We start from the raw sequence: 20,822 nt of genomic DNA on the forward strand, positions 1-20,822 counted from the left end.
TTATGGACAATGGTAAGGGGCTTAAGCACTGTTGCTGCTGGAGGATCAGCTGAGAGAAAGCAGAGAAAGGAAATTGAAGGAACAATGGCCAAACACTTCACAAACTTGACAAAGGTCAAAAAATAAAAATCTATTCCTAGCTGGGCGGTGGTGGCGCATGCCTTTAATCCCAGCACTCGGGAGGCAGAGCCAGGCGGATCTCTGTGAGTTCGAGGCCAGCCTGGGCTACCAAGTGAGTTCCAGGAGAGGCGCAAAGCTACACAGAGAAACCCTGTCTCGGAAAAAAAAAAAAATCTATTCCTAAACTTCTAAAAACCAAACACAAATAAAATAATCCCTGAAAGCAGACAGACAGCAACAATGCAGGGAGAATTCTGGAATGTTCAGGAAAGACAGTTTAAATGACTGTGGCTTTCTCAAAAGAAACTACAGAGGCCAGGTGGCATGAGGCAAACATTTTAAAGTGCTAAAAAAAACCAACAAAACCACCAATAACACCTGGCAACCCATAACCTGGGGTTTTATAGCCAATAAAAAAATATCCTCCAGGAAGAAAGATAGAACCGATAACCAATAAGAGAGAAGAAGAGAATCTACTACAACCAAACTGATCTTAACATAAATTAACCAGAAAGTTCCTCAGATAAAAGAGAAATAACGCCCGGATTTAGAGAACAAATGAAAAGCAGTGGCTGTAACTATCTGGGTGACTATATAAACTATTTTTAGCCAGGTGGAGTGGCACACACTGTAATCCCAGCACTCAGAAGGCCAGGGACATTTAGTGAGACCCTGTCTTTAAACACCAAGGGCTAGGCCTAGCAGGCACAAGGCCCTGGGTTCAGTTCCCAGTAGACATACAAACAAAAAACTAGTTTGCTTTCTCAGCAATCAGGAGGCTGAGGCAGGAGGATCATAAATTTAAAGACAGCCTGAGCTACATAAAAACATTCTATCTCAAAATATAGCTTTACCCCAAGCTCCCAAAACCAGAGGCATAACAGGAAAATTAATTAAAATTTAAATCCAAACCTACCAGTCATTATACATTCAATGTAAATGTTACAAACAAAACAGAATAAAAGCAACAGTAACACCTGGCAACCCATAACCTAGGTTCATTCATTTTGACAATTTTTTTTTAGTTGATATAACCCATAACTTTGTCAAAATGAATTAACATTTAGTGTTGGAGATCAGATTACTTCATATATACAGTATAGATAAGTTCAAAGTAAAAACAACAACAACAAAAACCTGGAAAAAAAGATATCATGTAGACACATTTAAAAAGAGATGAAGGGCTTGGAATATTAGGTAACTAGTAGAGTGCTTGATTAGCATGTGCTCGGTCTTAGGATAAATTCCTAGCACCACAGGGATGAGCAGAAGGAGGAGGAGAAAGAAGGGGAGGGGGAGAGAAAAAGGGAGGAAGGAAGGGAGACAGGGGAGAAAGAAAACAAAAGAAATAAGAACAAAAAAATGAAGCCTGATATATTAACTCAGAGAAATAAAAACTGTGAGGAATAAGATTATATAATGATAAAGGGGCCACTTCACTAAGACAATATAGCTCTAACTGTACAAGTATTTAAAATACAGGAAAGAAGACCTGATAAACCTAGGAAGAGAAATGCACAAATATATAGTTACAGTTGCAAACTGGCATTCTCTCAGTCATCAGCACAAGCAAGGGGCAGGGGCAGCAGAGGACAGAGAATCCACAGCACTGGGGACTCACCAGTTCTAAAGGCTCGTTACACTGTCCCCACCCAACAGCAGCAGAGCACACATGCTTTTCCAACACGTATAAGCAGTCATCAGATACACCACATCCTGGTCATGAAACAAACACAGGATTAAGGAAGTGAAATCCTGCCCAGGATGTTCTCTGGCCATGATGGAAGTGTAGAAACCAGTAAGAAGTCTAAAAAAGTTCTTTTTCTTGATAAAAATCTCATAAAAGTAAAGCACATTTCCTTTAAGAATGAATGAACTACCATGGATTGGGTTACGTACTTTAATCTACATTTTTCTTAAACTCATGACTTATCAGTTAAAAGAACCGAAAATAAACTTATTTCACAAGGCAAAACAACACAAAAGCTATCCTACCTTTAGAAAATCAAAAAGTCTTTTGTCACCAGCTTCAATTCATAATTTAGAAATTTCTTCTAAAAATTATCTAGAAACAAATGGAGATACTGTCTGACATGAATAATTTAAGAATTTTTTGTCAGTTACCACAAGTAGGCATCAGTTGACATCTATATTAAATTTAACATTTGTTTTTCTGATACTAAATGTCAAAGATCTCATAAGTAATTGTGAGAAACGTAATTTCTTTCGTCAACACAGTACTGATCCACACAAAGCTAGCCTTCACTGTAACGGGAAGCAAGCACTGATGTGTAAACTCATCTGACATTGCCACAGCAGCCACCGCCAAATTCAGTTGAGACATTTACTTATTTTTTAGGCTAGTATGTAATTTGGCTCAACATAAAGGAGAAATGTCAGACTTCACAATAACATCTTCCACAGGCAAAGAAAAATTTAATTTGGGGAGTAATATTCAGCTATAAGCATACCTCAAGGCAATAAAACACCTTAACAATAGTAGAAGGAATCTGCTATTTGTCTTATTAATAGTTGTAAATAAGCAAGCTTCTGTGATCAATTAACGTCTTGGGGAGCTATCTAAGCCAATGATCTTCAACTTGTTCACACTAAACTGAAAAAAAATAAGCAACAGTTTACAATTTATGGATTTTTGTGGCACTGATGATCAAACCCACAGAGGGAAGAGGGGGTCAGATACCCTGGAACTGGAGTTATAGACAGGTGTGAGCCACCATGTGGCTGCTGGGAATGAAACTCGGATCTTCTGGAAGAGCAGCCAGTGCTCTTAACCTCTGAGCCATCTACCCAGCCCCTTATTGCATTGATTTTCAACTATTTATTTTTGAAACTTAAATTTTTAAAAAATTATGTGATATATGAGAATCTGTTCATCTGTATGTGCATTGCATGCATGCAATTGCCCACAGAGGGCAGAGGAAGGTGTTCAATGCCCTGGAACTGAAGTCATAGGGACTTGTGAGCTGCTATGTGGGTGTTGGGAACCAAACCCAGGTCCTCAGGAAGAGCAGCCAGTCCTCTTAACCACTGAGCCATCTCTCCAGCCTCCAAAGTAACTATTAGAATCTGTCCAGTGCTACAACAAATTGTTATCAATACCGTTATTAATTGCTACAGTAGCTAAAAGTTCTGATCAAATTATCTACTCATAGCCATTACTCTTTGTCTCACAACTCCCCTTCATACGCTTTAAGATACTCAGTTCACCTCTATAACAGAACAAGTCCCTGTTACTGATTTTAGCACAGAGTTCTGGCTTTAAAGAGGAGAGAGACTTCAATCCAGTCAACTTTTTATAAGACCTTACCTATTTACTCTTCTACCTCAAGCAGAAAGCTAACGGAAAGAATACAGTGAAGTGTCCCTGTTAAAAACAGCAACTATCAAACTGGGCATGGTGGCACCCACCTTTAATTGCAGCACTTGGAGAGGCAGGCAGATCGCTGAGTTCAACCTGGTCTACAGAGTGAGTTCCAGGACGGCCAAGACTACACAGAGAAACCCTACCTAGAAAAACCAATCAAACAACAACAACAATAAAAACAAACAACTTTCCCCCTCTTCCAAGGCTTAAGGAACATCCCAGAGGAGTGTACTTGTTTTATTGTACCAGTTGTTGTTACTCCCTTACAGTACCTGTTGAATTTTAAGTTAGGTACTATAAGAGATTAACAACTGATAAAACAAGTATAACAATATACCATACTGAAAGTCATAGGAATGTGCTGTCTCCTCATGTCTTACTGGAATGCACTCATTTCTCTTGTGAGGAGGTGATGTGACGCCAGACAGTGCTGAGCTACTGTGTGAGCATTGCTTGACTGGAGCACTACAGTATTTGAAAGTCATGTGAAAAGCGAGACTAATGGGCAGGTAGCATACACACTGTGGATATTCTCATCAAAGGGATGAGTCATGTCCTAGGCAGGACACAAGCAGAATGATGTAAGATTCATCGTGCTACGCAGAGCAGTGCATAATTTAAAGCTTATGAATTGCTTATGTCTAAAATTTTCCGTTTAAGACTTTCAGATTATGATTGATAGCCAGGAACCGAAGCTTGGGAAAGCATAACTTCAGATAAGGACAGACTTCTTAGCATTTCAAAAGGCAGTAAGAAATTGCCACAATTTTGATTTCTGTTAATTTCTCTATGTACAATAAATGATAATTCTGCAGTCCCCAAGACACTTTTAAAAAGTTCATAAACATGACATTCATTAAAAAGTTTAGGGAGAAACACGGAACCAAAAGAGTGGAAAGTACAAATTGGCCTTTAAAAAAATCCCCCCAATTTTAAATCTTTAAATTCCTATCTGAACTTGTTCTTTGTGCCCTGGTAACTTCCTGTGAACATCCGTTTCCTCACCGCTCCCACTAGATATATATTTGCTAATGATTTGATTCTACAGAACAAAACTAATTACACAGTCCTGCCTGCCTGTTCTCGCTTCCCATTTGGTCAACACTCTCTCACATCCCTGAATTGTATTTATCCTTCTAAAACTATTCCCAATCATCTGAATTACACAGAAAAGAGATCATGGACTGAAAACATCTAATTCGTAAACATGAGCTCTGAAAACCTGGGACACGAACCCTACCAGCATATCTGACTCTCTCCTGAGCCCATCATCATGTTACAAAGTACACAAGTGTGCTGAGCCTAAAGGTCAGACTGTAGATAGACTAGGGTGAACTACAGCTCACAAAAGCAAACTCATGACTCAAGTAGAAGCAATTGTTCTGTTTGAATGTGGTTTCACCTTTTTCTTTCCTTTTACATTAGGTAGCACTCAGACTACAGAGGAGAAAGAAAAAGGAGATAAATTCAACCAGGTCTTTAAGGTACACGATGAGGTAAGACTAAAAGCACTTTATAAGACACATCTCACTATCAGTCGTACTTGTGAAACATGAAGAGGCTCAGAATTAATGTTTGAATTGTCAGCATTCCTTCAAGAAAACTTCCAGGTATAAAATGCTACAAACATTTTCACTCGGGAGGTGAAAAATCACCCATCTGTTCAACTATGTTCTAGTTGGATTTTGACTCTAAGCAATTAAATTATGCCAGGAAACAGTATCAATTCAATTTTCAAAATCGTGGACTGACATATGCCTTTCACATGTCTCACAGGCCTGAGCCTCTTCATTTTGCTCCCACCCATGCTCTAGAAGCTGTTTCTTAACAGTTCCATCGGCACGTGGGACTGGATCACTAAGTACTACCTCTGCTGCCCCTCTTCTCCCACAGCAAGGTTGGGGTGGGGGCATCTTTTCTGTGGGTTCTCCTTGACACTTAACCAGTGGCTAGTCTTTTGATTCTTCTCGTACAATTTCTTTCTTTCTTTCTTTTTCTTTTCTTTTTTTTTCTCGAGACAGGGTTTCTCTGTGTAGCTTTGCACCTTTCTTGGATCTCGCTCTGTAGACCAGGCTGGCCTCAAACTCACAGAGATCCACCTGCCTCTGCCTCCCGAGTGCTGGGATTAAAGGCATGTGCCACTGCCACCCGGCTCATTCTCGTACCATTTCTTATACCTCTCACATTCCCTTTACCTTTCCTTGTATTCTTGTAGATAAAGCCCTTATTGTCAAGAGATCACATTCCAAATAAGAATAAAAACTCTCCCTAGGCTCCCTTGCTCTAGACTCTGTCCCTTTCTGCATGTTAATCAAAGGTAACTCTGAAATGGGCAGTACCACCCTGCCCAACACGAGTGGGCAAGATTTATATTCATGATTTAGAAAGAAGAGGGTGCTCTGGGAAGGCAGGAGAGTTGAGTTACTGTATGGGAGGCTTTCTAGAGGCACAATGACCTGGAAAGGTCCTTATTATGCCCAGGAAGGACAAGGAGTCTGGTGCACAGGAAAGGCTGGAGACGAGATAGATAAGTAGGCTGACTAAGTAGGTTCAGACCTCATCTACTGAAATGTGAAACCAGCAGAGCCAGAAGAACCCTTTAAGATTTCCTTCATGTGTTGTTTGATTACTAAATAATTTTAGAAAACAAAGTCACACTTCCTAGACCCAGACACAGCTTTCCCAAGCCCTACAACTGTACCTCATTAGTAAACAGAGGTCAGGAAACAAGCTGTGAAGCAGCTCTCTGCACACGTCTGCTCTTCAGGTTGGACTGGTTTGTCTATGCTGTTTAGATCCACTAGTCTTCATGATCTAACAGTTACTGGAACACAGTTTAAACCCCTACCATCCTTAAGGACTCATCTTTTTTTGTTGGTGGTGGTGGTGATGGTTTTTTGTGACAGGGTTTCTCTTTGTAACAGCTTTGGCTGTTCTGGAACTGGCTTTCTAGACTAGGCTGGCCCCAAACCCACAGAGATCTGCCTGCCTCTGCCTCTGCCTCTGCCTCCTGAGCACTGGGATTACAGGTGCTAAGGATTCATCTTTTATTGGTACCAAAACTGTGGTGTTTTTTTTTTTCAATTATACATTGCTTATTTAATTCCTTGTTTTCGATCCCAGTTTTCTGGTATATGCCCTATTTAACGAAATACAAAACTCTGTTCGTCTCTTCACAGCAGCAAGCTATTTCAAGTACGTGCACTTCAGTATTTAGAGCACATTAGTGCTGCTCAACGTAATGGGCATTTTAGAAGAACGATGTCCACATGATCAAAGGAGCTCACACTTACACAGGGCTGCTCCGGTTATGTGATGTGCTATCTGCTCACATTGCATAACTCTGCCAAAGGTATAAAAAGAGGGAAGAGGGTTGGATAAATCAACAGAATGTTTCCTTCTTCCAAAGGAAGAAAAAAATCATAATTGCCAGTTTGAAAAGGCTCAGCTCCATGTTAGCAACGGCTTAAGAAACAAAACAAAACCCCATAAATATGAAGCATTACAGCAGCTGTCCTAACTAGTAACAGTACTCATAGACATGTGGACACATGAGGCTGGTGGCTATATTTCTGACTAATTTCCTGTCTCCATACTCATTCAAATTATAGGGAAAGCAACCCACAGTAAGTTGTAGCTCAGTCTTCACTATAAATGACTATAAGTGAAGTAAATAAACATGCCAGGACAAAAAGGAAAAAGAAGTTAGCACATAAAAATTACAAGGTGTTTTGTTCCTGTCAGAAAAAATGGAAAGTAATTCCGTCCTATGGCAGCAGAGATCAAGAGCAGAGCTGTTTCAAACTGCAGGCCATTGCCCATTACTGGATTGTAAGATATGTTACTACACTTTTAAAAGAAAATGAAATAGAACAGGCTAGAGGAAATAACACCATATAGATTACAATGGTAGATCAGTTATCAGTTCTCTGCAGTGATAGTTACATCGTTTTGCAGCAGAACCAAGGTCCTGCTGTGTGCTACATAAATGCTCTACCATTGAGCTATATCTCTAGCCCCACATTTAGGTATTGTTTCATAAAGGGTTTTTGTTTGTTTGTTGTTGTTGTTTTTCAAGACAGGGTTTCTTTGTATAGCCTTGGCTGTCCTGGAACCCGCTCTCTAGTCCAGGCTGGAACTCACAGAGATCCACCTGCCTCTGCCTCCCAAGTGCTTGGATTAAAGGTGTGCACCACCACCACTTGTCTCATTAAGTTAAAATAAAGTTTTTAACATGTATACCCACAGATGAAATGCATATAAGCAACCAGAAAGGGGACTGGAAAGATACTCAGTGGCTAACAGGAGATTGCTCTTTGTAAGGACCCCAGTTTGGTTCCCAGCACCCATGCCAGGCAGCTCACAACCACCAGGAACACCAGCTCAGGGGACTAGACACTCTCTGGCCTCCATTGGCAACAGCACTCTTGTACATACACATATAGGCATACACATAATTTTTAAAAACTTAAAGGCATTTCATACTACAAGATATTAGTGAAAATTTAAAAACCACAGTGACCTACCATAAAGCAAACCTATTTTCTCAGGAAAGGAATAATATTTTTATGAATTTTGAGTAGAAAGTTCATGTATCTAATATTTTAAACAACCATGTATCCATTTTTTGTGATAACAAGAATTTGTTTATTCAACAATTCACAAAAGATGTACTGTTTGTCTTCTATATACCAGGCATGATTTTAAGTCATGGGAATAGAAAGCCAAATAAAACAGAAGCCTTGCCTTGGTGAAGTGGAAACTCTGGCAGAGATAAGTAGTTTCAGTGACTGATGCAAAGCTAAGTGCTTAAAAATAGTTCTCGGTCAAACCTCATATTCCTATGAAGTAGATTCTAGAGTTTTATCTTTATTTTATACATAGGAATTGAGGGTTAAGGAATCCCTTAACATGTTCGAGTTCAACTAATCTCTCATACACATGCACACACAGAGCTCATCAGCTGAGCTAGAACGGCTGCCCCACCAGCACATAGAACTCAGCACGATGCTGTCTAACAGTGACTTCCTGGCTAGACATAATCACCAGGCTTTGGCAGGTGAGTGTGACTATTCACAGGCTATTAGGACAGCCATTCCCTAACTGGATCCTGTGGGCTTGAAAGACATGAGAGAAGCAAGGACTGCACATGGGCAGCTAGACATTCGAGTCAGCCTTAGCAAGGAAGGTAAAGGTGGCAGTGGAAAAATCACTCCCTCCCACACTACTTGTCTGCTATCTGAGCCTTCCAAGTAGCAACTGTTTCTGCCCTGTTCTTACTGTATCCCTATCACATAATGCAGGACATGAAACGTGGCAGGTAGTCAGAACCATTTGCTAAGTGAATAGTTAGACTGTAAGTTATTTCATCTCTTACTTCCTGAATTTTTATAAAGCAAAAAGAACTGAACTAGATCATTATATTCATTTTCAGCTCTAGACATCTACACTTCTTTGAGCAGGAATTCATATATATATATATATATCTCACATGGAATATTAGCAAAATCATTCCAGGTCATCGGCTTTGAAAATGCGCCCAGTCGCAGGTTTCCAACATCTCACTGCAGTCTTCCATGAGATAAACACGGTGATTTTGCCCTGTTCAAGCTACTGGAGCCAGCACAGCCTTCCCTTTAAGAAGCGGCTGCTCTGGCAGGAAGAGAAGCTAGCTACTGTAGAAACAACATAGCACATCTGACCGTTCAGCTCAAATAAGAGTGAAGTTAGTGCTCCCAAAACAATGAACAATGGCAGCAGCAAAGCTCAGCTTCATCAGATGTGGGAAGAAACAGAAAAAATTAATAACTGGTTTAATCAAATAAACTGTGACTATGTAGCAGAGTACACTTCTTTTCTCTGAACTCAGGATGGCTATTTATCAAACAGTATGTTTTAGTATATTTTTCAATCAATGGTCAATTAGGAATTATTTTTTAACCTTTTAGGGTATTTTTTCCCAGAAAGATAAGGTAAATTATCTTTTATCCCATTGTCTTAAATAGTATCTCTCATTCATAAAGTAACTTAACCAACTCACAAAACTACTAGTTCACAAAGTTAGATTTTAATATATATATGTATATATATATATATATTTACTAAAGATTGAAATATAAGAATTGCACATTAAAATATCAAAAGTTTCAGTGGTTTTCAAATCACGTCTAACTTTAATGAGAGCAAAGTTTACCTTCTAAATATTTCAAGCCTTTTTCTGGATGTTTGTGACACATAAAATATGGATAGAAACTATGGTGGGGGACAGGAAATTCAGCCCTCAAACTTATGACTCATTTTCAGGATATGCAGATGGATATACAAAGTAAAAAAGTAATTAGCCAGGCATGATAGCAGCACACAACTTTGATCCCAGCCCTTGGGAGGCAGAGGCAGGTAGATCTCTGAGAGTTTGAGGCCAGCCTGGTCTACATGGTGAGTTCCAGGACAGGCTTACATAAAGGTGTGTTAACAGACATGTCACGGACACTTTATGAGAGTGTCGGTAGGAAGGTAAGAACACCAAAGCATCTCACTATGGGTTCTAATGACATCCCTATGGGTTCAGCTGTCCCTTCTGCTTACTATTTGAAGATTTTTTAAACGGTCTGACTGTGTGGCTCATGCTAGCCTCAGACTTGTAATCCTGCTGCCTTGGGCTTCTGAGTGCTGGGATTCATGTGTGCCACCATGCCCAGCTTCTTCTGCATATTGCTTATGTTCGGGTGTGATGTATGGCCCTGTATGTATGAAGAGAGGGTGTACACACCCATGGACATGAATGAGGATGACAGAGGAGGATGTCAAATACCTTCCTCTCTAGCTCTCCACAGTGGGTCTCTCCCTGAACCTGAAGATCACCTTTTCAGTTATGTTTCCAGGATCTTCCTGCCTCTGTCTGTCAAGGCTAGGTCACAGGCACACATGGCCATGCAGGACTTTTATGTGGGCGCTGAGGATTTGAACTCGGGTCCCCTTGCTGAGCCATCTTCCTAGACCCACTTCTGCATATTCTTAATCAAACATTCTACATCTATGCTTTACTATTCAAAGTATACTGAAGATTTTAAGATAATAGCTACTTTCATGAGTTTTAATTTTTTTAATTTACCTTTCATGAATATAGGTATTTTGCCTGCATGTATGTCTGCACACCATGAGTATCAGGTGCACATGGAGGTCAGAAGAGGACTATACATCTCCCAGAACAGGAGTTAGACAGGTGTGGAAAGTTGTGAGCTGCCACATGGGGACTAGAAATCGAACCTCTGGAGGAGCACGCAGCAAGTGCTCTTACCTGGTGAGCCATCTCTCTAGCCCCACTTTCATGACTTTTACAAGAAAGGCAAACAATTCAAGCTTGCTTTAATAACTTTTTCAGAGACAGAGAAGGGGGTGTACATCCATGTGGGTAAATGCATTTGCAGATGGACATGCATACTGGTACACATGACTGTGGGTGTACATGCTTGTGTGTGGAGACCAGAGGTTGACATCGGGTGTCCTCTTTCATCACTGTCCAGTTTATTTACTGAGGCAGGGTCCCTTGTTGAACCCAATTCAACTAGCCTTGCTAGCCCGAGGGATCCCCTTCTATGTCTCTGGAGCTCTGGGATTACAGATGGGCCACGGTGCCCTTACCGGTTTTTGTGGGTTCTGGAGGTCTGAACTCCAGTCCTCACATTTGTTCCACAAGCATTTTATCCACTGAGCCATCTACCCAGACCTTTATAACTCTTTTAAAATAGTATTCTATGAAAAATAGGAGCCCTCATATATTTCTGCTAGGAAAATAAATGGTATAGCTACTATGGAAAATAGTCTGATGTCCCCTTAAAAACTAAATAAAGAACTAATACATGACCCAGCAATTCTACTCCTAGTCATATACACCAAGAATTGAAAACTAGGATGTATACAATAGTGTTCACTACAGCGTTACTCACAATGCGAAGTAGAAATGAGTCAGTGCCATTAAGAGAATGACTAGACAAAACCTATTACATATCTGTGCATACATGCATATATTCTATAGAGAGAATATTCTTTAACTATAGAAAGTAATGATGTTCTGGTACATGCTGCAGGATGGATGGACCCTGAGAACATTAAGTGAAGCACACTAGATGCCAAGTACGAATAGTTTATGACTTCAGTCATGTGAAATATCTACAACAGGCAAATTCACAGAGATAGAAAATAGATTAGCAGTTTCCTGCAACTAAGGAAAGGGGAATATAATGGGAATTATTACCGAGTCATTACAGAGTGTCTGAAGTGATGGAGTATTTTGAAAATAGACAGTAATGGTTGTATATAACACTGTGAATATTGTTACTAACACTGGAGTCTTATACCTAGAAAACTGGCCAGACATCATGGTATATAACCTTGTAACTCAGTACTTAGAAGGTGGGAGGCAAGATGATAAAGAGTTCCAGGCCAGTCTGAGCCACATGAGACCGCCTCAAACCCAACAACAACAGAAGCTGGATGGCTGGGCTGATGAGCAGTTCGGTGCTGAAGTACTTGTCTAGGTTGCATGGGCTCCTGGAGTTTGATTCCCAGCACCACAAAAAATAACAAAAAAGCACACCCACATGCATGGAAAACAACCCAAAATGGCAAATTTTCTGAGATTTATATAAAATATTAAAAAGTAAGCTGGAATTCCATGATCACCCCACAACAGCAAATGTACCTTTATGTAAAAGATAAGACTGGTGGTCACTGTAAACAATTTAGACACATAACTTGACTTTCTATGTCTCCTGACATGTGATATGGTCTATATAATGATTTTACTGGGAAACTGGAGTTGAATTATAATATGGAAAGTGACAAACCTAAAAACTGGAATGTTCTAGAGGACAGCAACTTGGGACTTTTTTTTTCTTTTCATTACAATTACATTTATTCCTGTGTGTGTGTGGGGGGTGTGTGTGTGTGTGTGTGTGTGTGTGTGTGTGTGTGTGTGTGTAGATACATGCACACAACAGTGCATTTGGTGGAGGTCAGGGGACAACCTTCAGGAGTTGGTTTTCTCCTTCTACTATGTGGGTCCTAAGGACCTAACCCAAGGTGTTAGGCTTGGTGGCAGAAGCCTTTATCCACTGGGCACTGGGCCATCTTGCTAATCCCAGCCTGGACTCTTTACAAGATCAAATGCAATGGCTGAACCTTAAGCAGATCTTGGAGAAAAAGGAGCTACAGAGGATGGTTGGGGACAAGAAGGGGAACGAGCTGCAGGCAGCCTGTAGATGATAGTCCTGGGTTACTAGTGATTTCTCCGTCATGGTAATGGTGCATGACAAAGTCTGTGCTGGTAAAACAGTGCTGAGGAACTGAGATACTTCATCAGCAGCCTATTTTTGGGTGGTCTGGCAAAAGATTGTATATGTGGGTATATGTAGGTGGGGAGGTAAAGCATATGGCAAAAGAGAACAATGGATGAATTTAAATGAAGGATGAACACATGTTTCTGTGGTCATCTTTTAATTTTACTGTAGTTTTGGAAATTTCAAAAATGCAAAGAAATAACCTTTTTAAAATTGAAATACCACACTTTTGACTTGTATTCAGAATAATACAAAAGAAAGCTAAGTCAACAGAGGGCAAATAGAGCACTTTCAGTGCTTTGCATACCTTCCACATCATACCAGTGTGCACCATTTGTGATGCCATCTTTGAAAGTCTCGTCTTCTTCTCCTGGACAGTGGGGTTCACCAGTTTTCATTATAGGGTGGTTAGAAGCATAAGCTTTTGCCAAGTATCTGAAGACTTCATCATCGGAGGTTTTGCTATAGATTCCAGTGGTCGTATGCTTGGGAGAATCATCAAAAGGATAGCTTGCTACCACTGAGCCACCATGCAGATTTCCAGAAAGCACAAACCTTTGAAAACACAATCAAATTACATATCACCTTCAAACGATACAGAAAATTACAAGCATTTAAAAATTTCACAGGATCTTTCATAAATAAACTCATTTTTTCTTTCTTCATTCTTCTTTTAATTTATTCATTCATTCACTCAGTCCTGAAGATGAACCCAGGGCCTTGGCACATGCTAGGCATGTAGTTAACACGGACTCCATCCTCCACAAATGAATACTTATCTTGGGGCTGGCAAGATACCTCAGTGGGTGGCTGCCACCAAGCCTTGAGCCCTTCTTTTAATCCCCTGGGCCCACAATAGTAGAAGGAGAGAACTGAGTCCCACAAGTTGTCTTCTGACCTCCACATGCACATTTGGCATGTGCATCCCCCCCATAAATAAATACAAAAAGTTACTTAAAATTTCAGAACTAAAGATATAGCTTAGTGGCTGAGTACTTGCCTAGCATGCATAAGCAAGCCCTGGGTTTGATCTCCAGCAACCAATAAATAAATAAAGCTGCTTTGACATTTCAAGTACATTCCACTTTTGTAGTAGAATATTATTTTAAGGGGTGCTACTTTTGTTTATGTTGCATTTATTTAACACTGTGAGGCTGTGTTACTGTGTCTGTGTAAAACACTTGATAGTTTAATAAAGAACTAAAATAATAGAAAACTAAAATTAATAGAAAACTAAAAATAAAGGCATACATTCTATTATAAAGAAAATTAATAGAAAACTAAAAATAAAGGCATACATTCTATTATAAAGAAAATTAATAGAAAACTAAAAATAAAGGCATACATTCTATTTGTACATCTTTCCTTTATGTAACAGTTTAAACCATTACTACAAATAGAGATTAAATTCTTTCTCTTTGCATTTTAACTAGAATTTTCCTGCACCTGCTTACTTGTAGTTGAAATAAACAGACCTGTAGAGGGTCTAAACATTTCTCTCTATATGCATGAAAGAAAACTAAAATTATCATATTGTAATCTGAAAGGCTACTTTAGGCTTGGTCGGTACCATCTCTGAGGTACTGGCCTCAGAACTGGCCAATAGCAGTGCAGGAGAAAGGATGGGCAGGGCTGGCAGGCAGAGAGTATATATAGAAGGAGAAAACCGGGAGGAGGAATCTAAGATCAAGGAGGAGCCCGAGAAGGAGGAGGACTCCAGTGCCCAGCTACCCAGCTACACACACAGCAAGCCACGGAGAAAGAGTAAGATTTACAGAAGTTAGAGAACTGGAAAATCCCAGAGGCAAAAGGTAGTCAGAATAAGTTAAGTAAAGCTAGCCAGAAACTAAGCCAAGCTAAGGCTGGGCATTGATAAGTAAGAATAAGCCTTTGTGTGCAATTTATTTGGGAGCTGGGTGGCAGGCCCCCCAAAAGACCAAAAGAGCAAAAACCTCCAACAACACACTTTGCACAGTACTTTACAGGGTTTTCCATCATTAAACATGCTCCTGAATAATACAGCATTAACTAATGTTTTAGGAAGTGTCTCACGTAAGGAATTTCAAGTTCATTAATTAGATTGACCTTCAGGAACTTGCCAGAATTCAACCTTTCTCCTTCTACCTACGAAAGTGACAGTTTCATATAGTGTAATCTCGAACTTACGTTTCACAATGTGTCAGTTTCGTAGGAAAAGTGACTAATATAATAAATTCTCACTGAATACAGGAGATAAGTTAATAACATTATATTTGTATACTTACTGCCCAAAGAAAAATTTTAGAATAAGGTATCTAATTTAAAACACAATGTATCTTATATGACTCCAGTTTCACAAAATCCTAATACCAAATTATATTTTCAAAGCTGAAAAAAGAAAGAAAGAAAGAACAGCATGATACAGTGAGCCTCCTTCAGAGAAAACTAATCCAGCACAGCAGAGCCACCCTCTGCTACAACAAGGCTTCTGACTGAATAAAAAACTGACACAGACAAGGCTGCTTCTATTTAAAAAAAAATGTTTCTACTTGGGGTGGGAGTGGGTTCTGGGGATCAGACTCCACGTTCACGTTAGCCACACATCCTAACACTGAGCTACAGCCCCAGCCTCATTTCTATGTCTAAGGGAACCACTTATGCGCTCAAATTTATGGATACAGAAAAATCACAAGAGCTCCTTTAGTGGAGAAAACTAAAAATAAAGGCATACATTCTATTTGTACATCTTTCCCTTATGTAACAGTTTAAACCATTACTACAAATAGAGATTAAATTCTTTCTCTTTGCAGCCGGGCGGTGGTGGCGCACGCCTTTAATCCCAGCACTCGGGAGGCAGAGCCAGGAGGATCTCTGTGAGTTCGAGGCCAGCCTGGGCTACCAAGTGAGTTCCAGGAAAAGGCACAAAGCTACACAGAGAAACCCTGTCTCAAAAAACCAAAAAAAAAAAAAAAAAAAAAATTCTTTCTCTTTGCATTTTAACTAGAATTTTCCTGCACCTGCTAACTTGTAGTTGAAATAAACAGACCTGTAGAGGGTCTAAACATTTCTCTCTATAAGCATGAAAGAAAACTAAAATTATCATATTGTAATCTGAAAGGCTACTTTAGGCATGATCGGTACCATCTATGAGGTGAACAAACAATGAAAATTATAACAGAGGAAAGAACTTAGCCAGTAATGATTACGACAACAATTGAAAATAAAGGCAATTAGTTTAAAATGAATACAGTTCTTACTAGCTCCCTTCCAGACCCCAGAGTACACTGTTTGCTGTAGCGGCATCAGTACGAACTTGGGAGCTGAGCAAATGTCTCCCGGAGCTGTTGTTCAACAGCAATATGATCAGAGTCATTGCCTCAAAATCCCAATTTCTCTCTCATCTATAAAATGGGAATATTCTACCTACCTCTCAGAATTGTTGTAACTACTAGAGACAACACACTGAAACACTGAGGATAACTACTGCATGCTAACTTCTCAACGAACATGTGTTTCTCGGGAGCTATCTAGCATCCCGGTGAGAGAATAACTGACATACAGATTTTCATTCTGCTCGACTTCCACTGCCATTTCTTGAGTGATAGAATAACAGAGAAACAACAATGAAGGTCACACTCCAGCTTTCAACCTTCTCTTAGCTTCCCCGCCCCCTGGCTAATGTATTAACTATTTACTGTCTGGTTGTATTTCTAAAACAACTCAAGTATTTTTTTCCCCGCCCCCTGGCTAATGTATTAACTATTTACTGTCTGGTTGTATTTCTAAAACAACTCAAGTATTTTTTTCCCCCTCTACTTACTTTGGGAAGACTATCAAAAGGTTCAGGCACTTCATTTAGCAACAAGCTTTTTCTTTTTTTTAAAGTATTAACTATGAGCTGAATACTATCGTAGGCACTAAGAATACATGATGAACAACAAAAAGGCTCTGAATATTCTGTGTAAGTGGGGTGTGTTACTTTGTATATTTTAAGTTAAAACTCTACTAAATGAGAGATCATTTTGTTCAACATTTCTTGGAACACTTCTCAGAAAGATCATAAAGAGGACCTGACAATTCAACTACTTTTAGTAGCAGGGAAACATTAGTAATCTCTGATAGTGATTAAATTTGATTTTCTGAATTCTAATTACATAGCTTTAAGATACAATGTCACTCTTCTGGGGCCAATTTCAAAACAAAGCAATACCTCTCACAGTAGCTGTAAAACTACTCTTTAGTATCTTTGTCAAAGCAGCTTTGTGTATCAATTCCAATCCGATTTGAAAGACAGTTTAAGACTTCTATTCACATCCTAAGTGTTTCTCATGCCTGGCTTCAGTATCATAAGATTTTTTAAAGTTACTAAATATACGATATTAAAAATAAGAATCTTGCCAGGCAGTGGTGGCACAGGCCTTTAATCCCAGCACTCGGGAAGCAGAGGCAGGAGGATCTCTGTGAATTTGAAGACAGTATGGTCTACAGTGACTTTCAGGACACCCAGGACTACACAGTGAAACCCTGTCTCAAAAACAAAACAAAAACAAAGTAGTTTTCTCACATAGACTAATGTGTGTTTTTCCTTTTAATATTCCTCCCATCCATCAATCTCAAATTGTGTTTTTAATTTTATTTAATCAACATCCTTTGTTATTGATCAATCATTAATGAATATGTATTTTGAGTTAATTTTTAAGACTGAGACTATGAATGGATTTTCTTTTTTGGTTAGAATTACATCTGAAAACAACAAAATTTGGGAGTGACTAGAGTATCCAAACCACTGCCACAGGCAAAGTGACTGTGTAATACCAATTGACTCCATGAACTTTAAAAACCTCACACGCGCCTTTCAATGACCTAACAAGACCATGACATAACTCATGATCATTAAATACTACTACTCATCTGGAAGAGTTAATCAAGAGTGAATTTTTGGCTTGAGACTTTCAGTATAGCCTTAAGGTAACGTACACCAAAGGAAATTCTGCATGTTGGCCACAGCAGAACAACGGAAAACAAAAATCCCTGCAAGAGTTCTGATGGGACACATTAAACCCAAGCAATGGAAACAGCGCAGTAGACACAGTTTCTCAAAAAAGCCCTAGCTGGCAATGACAAGCACCCTTAATTCCAGCAGAGGCAAGAGTATCTCTGTGAGTCTGAGGTCAGCCTGGTCTATGTTGTGAATTTCAGGCCAGCCAAAACTCCATAGTGAGACCCTGTCTCAAAACAACAACAACACATAAAATACAAAGCCCTGCTCACTATAGCTTCTGACAGCAAGTATTATATCAAAATCAAATTTATATAGATGTTCAGAGATCTGACACGGTCAGGGAAAGGAAATCGTCCTAGAACATGTAAACAAGTTAAGTATCTGCAAGGGACCTTCTAACCACTAGTAAAGTGGAAGGTGGATGATTAAACCATTTAGAACCACTATAATGTCCATAGATTTTCTAGACCTCATAGCATACGACTGCATTCTTACAAAAAAGATCTCCGGAGGGTATACATGGCTCAGTTGGTGCAATGCTTGCTGGTATGCACGTAGCCTTGAGTTCAACCACAGACATGGTGTAAACCAAGAGTGACCGGCCACACATGCCTAGAATCCCAGCCACAGGAGAAGCAGGAGGCTCGGGAGCTCAAGTCATACCTGGGTACACAGCCAGTCCATGGCCATCCTGGGCTACATAAGAAAGGAGTCCCAAGTCTCACAGAGAAATTTCTTTGTTCATTTTTACCTTTGCCTCATCCACCAGTCCCAAAAAACCCTTCATCTCAAGACACAAAGGTCGTAACTACTGCCTTCAAAAGCCTTCTGGAGACAGGACGTGGGAACACGCTGGCAACGCTGATGCTTGAGAAAGAGGCACGATCTTCACTTCAGATTCCATCTGGAGTAAGTACCACCTTCCTTCACTCCTCCTTCCTCTTCCTCTTCCTCTCTAAAGACTCAGACCATATGCTACCTCTCCCACAAGAGATGGTCCTTACCATTGCAGCTCATGCACATTTTGTCAGGGGGAAGAGTTTCTGTAAAGTTGTAACTGAGTAAACGCCTCATATATATATAATATATATATTATATATATGTATTACATATCTAATATGATCTTGTTACATACTAATTTCTGAAGGTCCTTCTAGTTCTTAAGTTTTAAAACCCCACACAATGCTTAAATGTTGTCGATGTAAATGATTAGTTGTGCTGCCCCCAATAAGAAGGTGCACAGCCGGCATCAGAAATGAAGCAGTTCTGACCTGTGCGAGTCTCCCCTTATTCCATTCTCCCCTAAGCAGAATCAGAAAGAAAGGCAGGGAAATCGGTTTCTGTCCAATGTCAGAGGAAGTGCTGGGGGTGTCATTTGCTATTTCTGAGCGACATTCTGTCTCCCTGGCTTCGGAGCACTGAGTAACCAGGCTTAGATTGCCCGAGTCTAGACAACCAGTTTGCCCCTCAATTTCCCCCCGTATGCAAAACAAGAGTATGAGCGGTGTCTAGAGGATGTGAGTGGTGTCTAGGTCGCCCGGTTGTGGTCAACATCAAGTGATATAATGCTGTCACAGAAAGTGCTTGCCACAGTGTTTCTAGTGATGACATCGACAGCTTAGCCTCATAATGAAGGTGCTAACTTAAGAATCCTTAAAATCTTACCCAGCGCTCCTTATAGGATGGTCCTTCAAAAATAGGGGCGGAATGACAGAAAGTCTCCCCTCAGGCTATGCCCTGCACAAATGACAGCCCCCGGCAGGCTTCTTGACAATGAGCAAGATTAGGATGCACTGCAGCCCGGCCTTCGTTCCAGTTACAGAGTGTCACCCTCCACCCTGACTGCCCCCCACCCCTTAGGCTGGCAAGCATTGTTTGAGCGCCTAGTGGGTGTCGGGATCAGCCTCCTGCCCTTGAAGACTTCACGTGGGTGCGAGAGCAGGGTCAGGCAAACACTCACTTGTTCTTGCGGATCCAGTCGATAAGGGCGCGCACCTCTGGCACCTCATCTAGGGAAGGGGGCTTGCCGGTGCTGAACTGGTCCGGGAAGCTGCGGTTGAGGTCGCGGCCTCGGCTGTTGTAGCGGCCACTGGTCCCGGGCGGGCCGCTGTCGCCGAGGCCGCAGTCACCCTCGCGGGAGCGCTCGAAGCCATCAGGGTTCAGGCTGGGCAGCAAATACACGTCGGTGGTGTTGAGCAGGCGGACCAGGCGCGGGTCCCCACGGCGGTAGCCCGACGCCAGCTCCCGGGCCAGGTAGACCAGCACCTGGCGCGACACCGTCTCGTCGCCGTGCATGTTGCCTACCAGCTTCACCTGCGGCCGGCCGGGCAGCAGCGGTCCTGCGGCGTCCAGCCCCGAGGCGGCGGCGGCGGTGGGCGGCGGCCCCAGGCCGGCCGTGAGGCGCAGCACCCACAGCGGCCGGCCTTCCACCGAGCTGCCGATGCTGAAGAGCCGCGCCAGGCCGGGCGGCCCCGCGGCCGCCGCCGCCTCCAGCGCCTCGCCCAGCGCCGCTTCGTGGTAGTAGTGGTCGAACTGGCCCTCGGCCGCCTCGGAGCCGGCGACGGTCGTCGTGGTCGCCTCAGCCTTCTTGATGTGCGCGGCCTGGGCCGAACTCCTCAGGAGCAGCGGCAGCGGCAGCAGCAGCAGCAGCAGCAGCGGTGGCGACGGCAGCAGCTGCAGGCGACCCAGCCGCCAGGGCGGCCGCTCATCCCGGCCGCTCGCCATCTTCCAGCAGCGCCGCTAACACCGCTCCGCTCCAGCGGCTCCGCACTCCGGGCGGCGGCAGCCCGCCGGATCCCCTCCGCGCCTAGCAACCCCATCCCGCCCTCCGGCCTCAGCCAATCGTGGCCCGGAATGTCTGGACGTCACGCTAGGGGGCGGGGCCTTCCTTAAAGCGGTCGATTTCCCTCTGGGCGTGCCTTCTTCACTCCAGTCCCCAGGGACTTTAGTCACTTTCCCTTCTTTCACTAAGGTTCTCTTCTCTGTCTTCCCCGCCTCC

At 41.6% G+C, this 20,822-nt stretch overlaps 1 protein-coding gene across 1 annotated transcript in view; it reads right to left on the reverse strand.

The window, feature by feature from the left end:
- The window catches only part of Cpd (carboxypeptidase D), a 67,505-nt gene extending 46,917 nt beyond the window's left edge, over positions 1-20,588 (reverse strand). The window contains exons 1-2 of the mRNA XM_059271239.1: positions 19,785-20,588; positions 13,151-13,398 (exon numbers count right to left, since the gene is read on the reverse strand). Coding sequence (XP_059127222.1) covers positions 13,151-13,398; positions 19,785-20,548 — 1,012 coding nt within the window. The 5' untranslated portion in view covers positions 20,549-20,588. The remainder of the gene's footprint in view (positions 1-13,150; positions 13,399-19,784) is intronic.
- Between the last annotated feature and the right edge of the window lie 234 nt (positions 20,589-20,822).

The sequence above is a fragment of the Peromyscus eremicus genome, chromosome 8a, assembly GCF_949786415.1.
Source record: "Peromyscus eremicus chromosome 8a, PerEre_H2_v1, whole genome shotgun sequence".
Lineage (NCBI taxonomy): Eukaryota > Metazoa > Chordata > Mammalia > Rodentia > Cricetidae > Peromyscus > Peromyscus eremicus.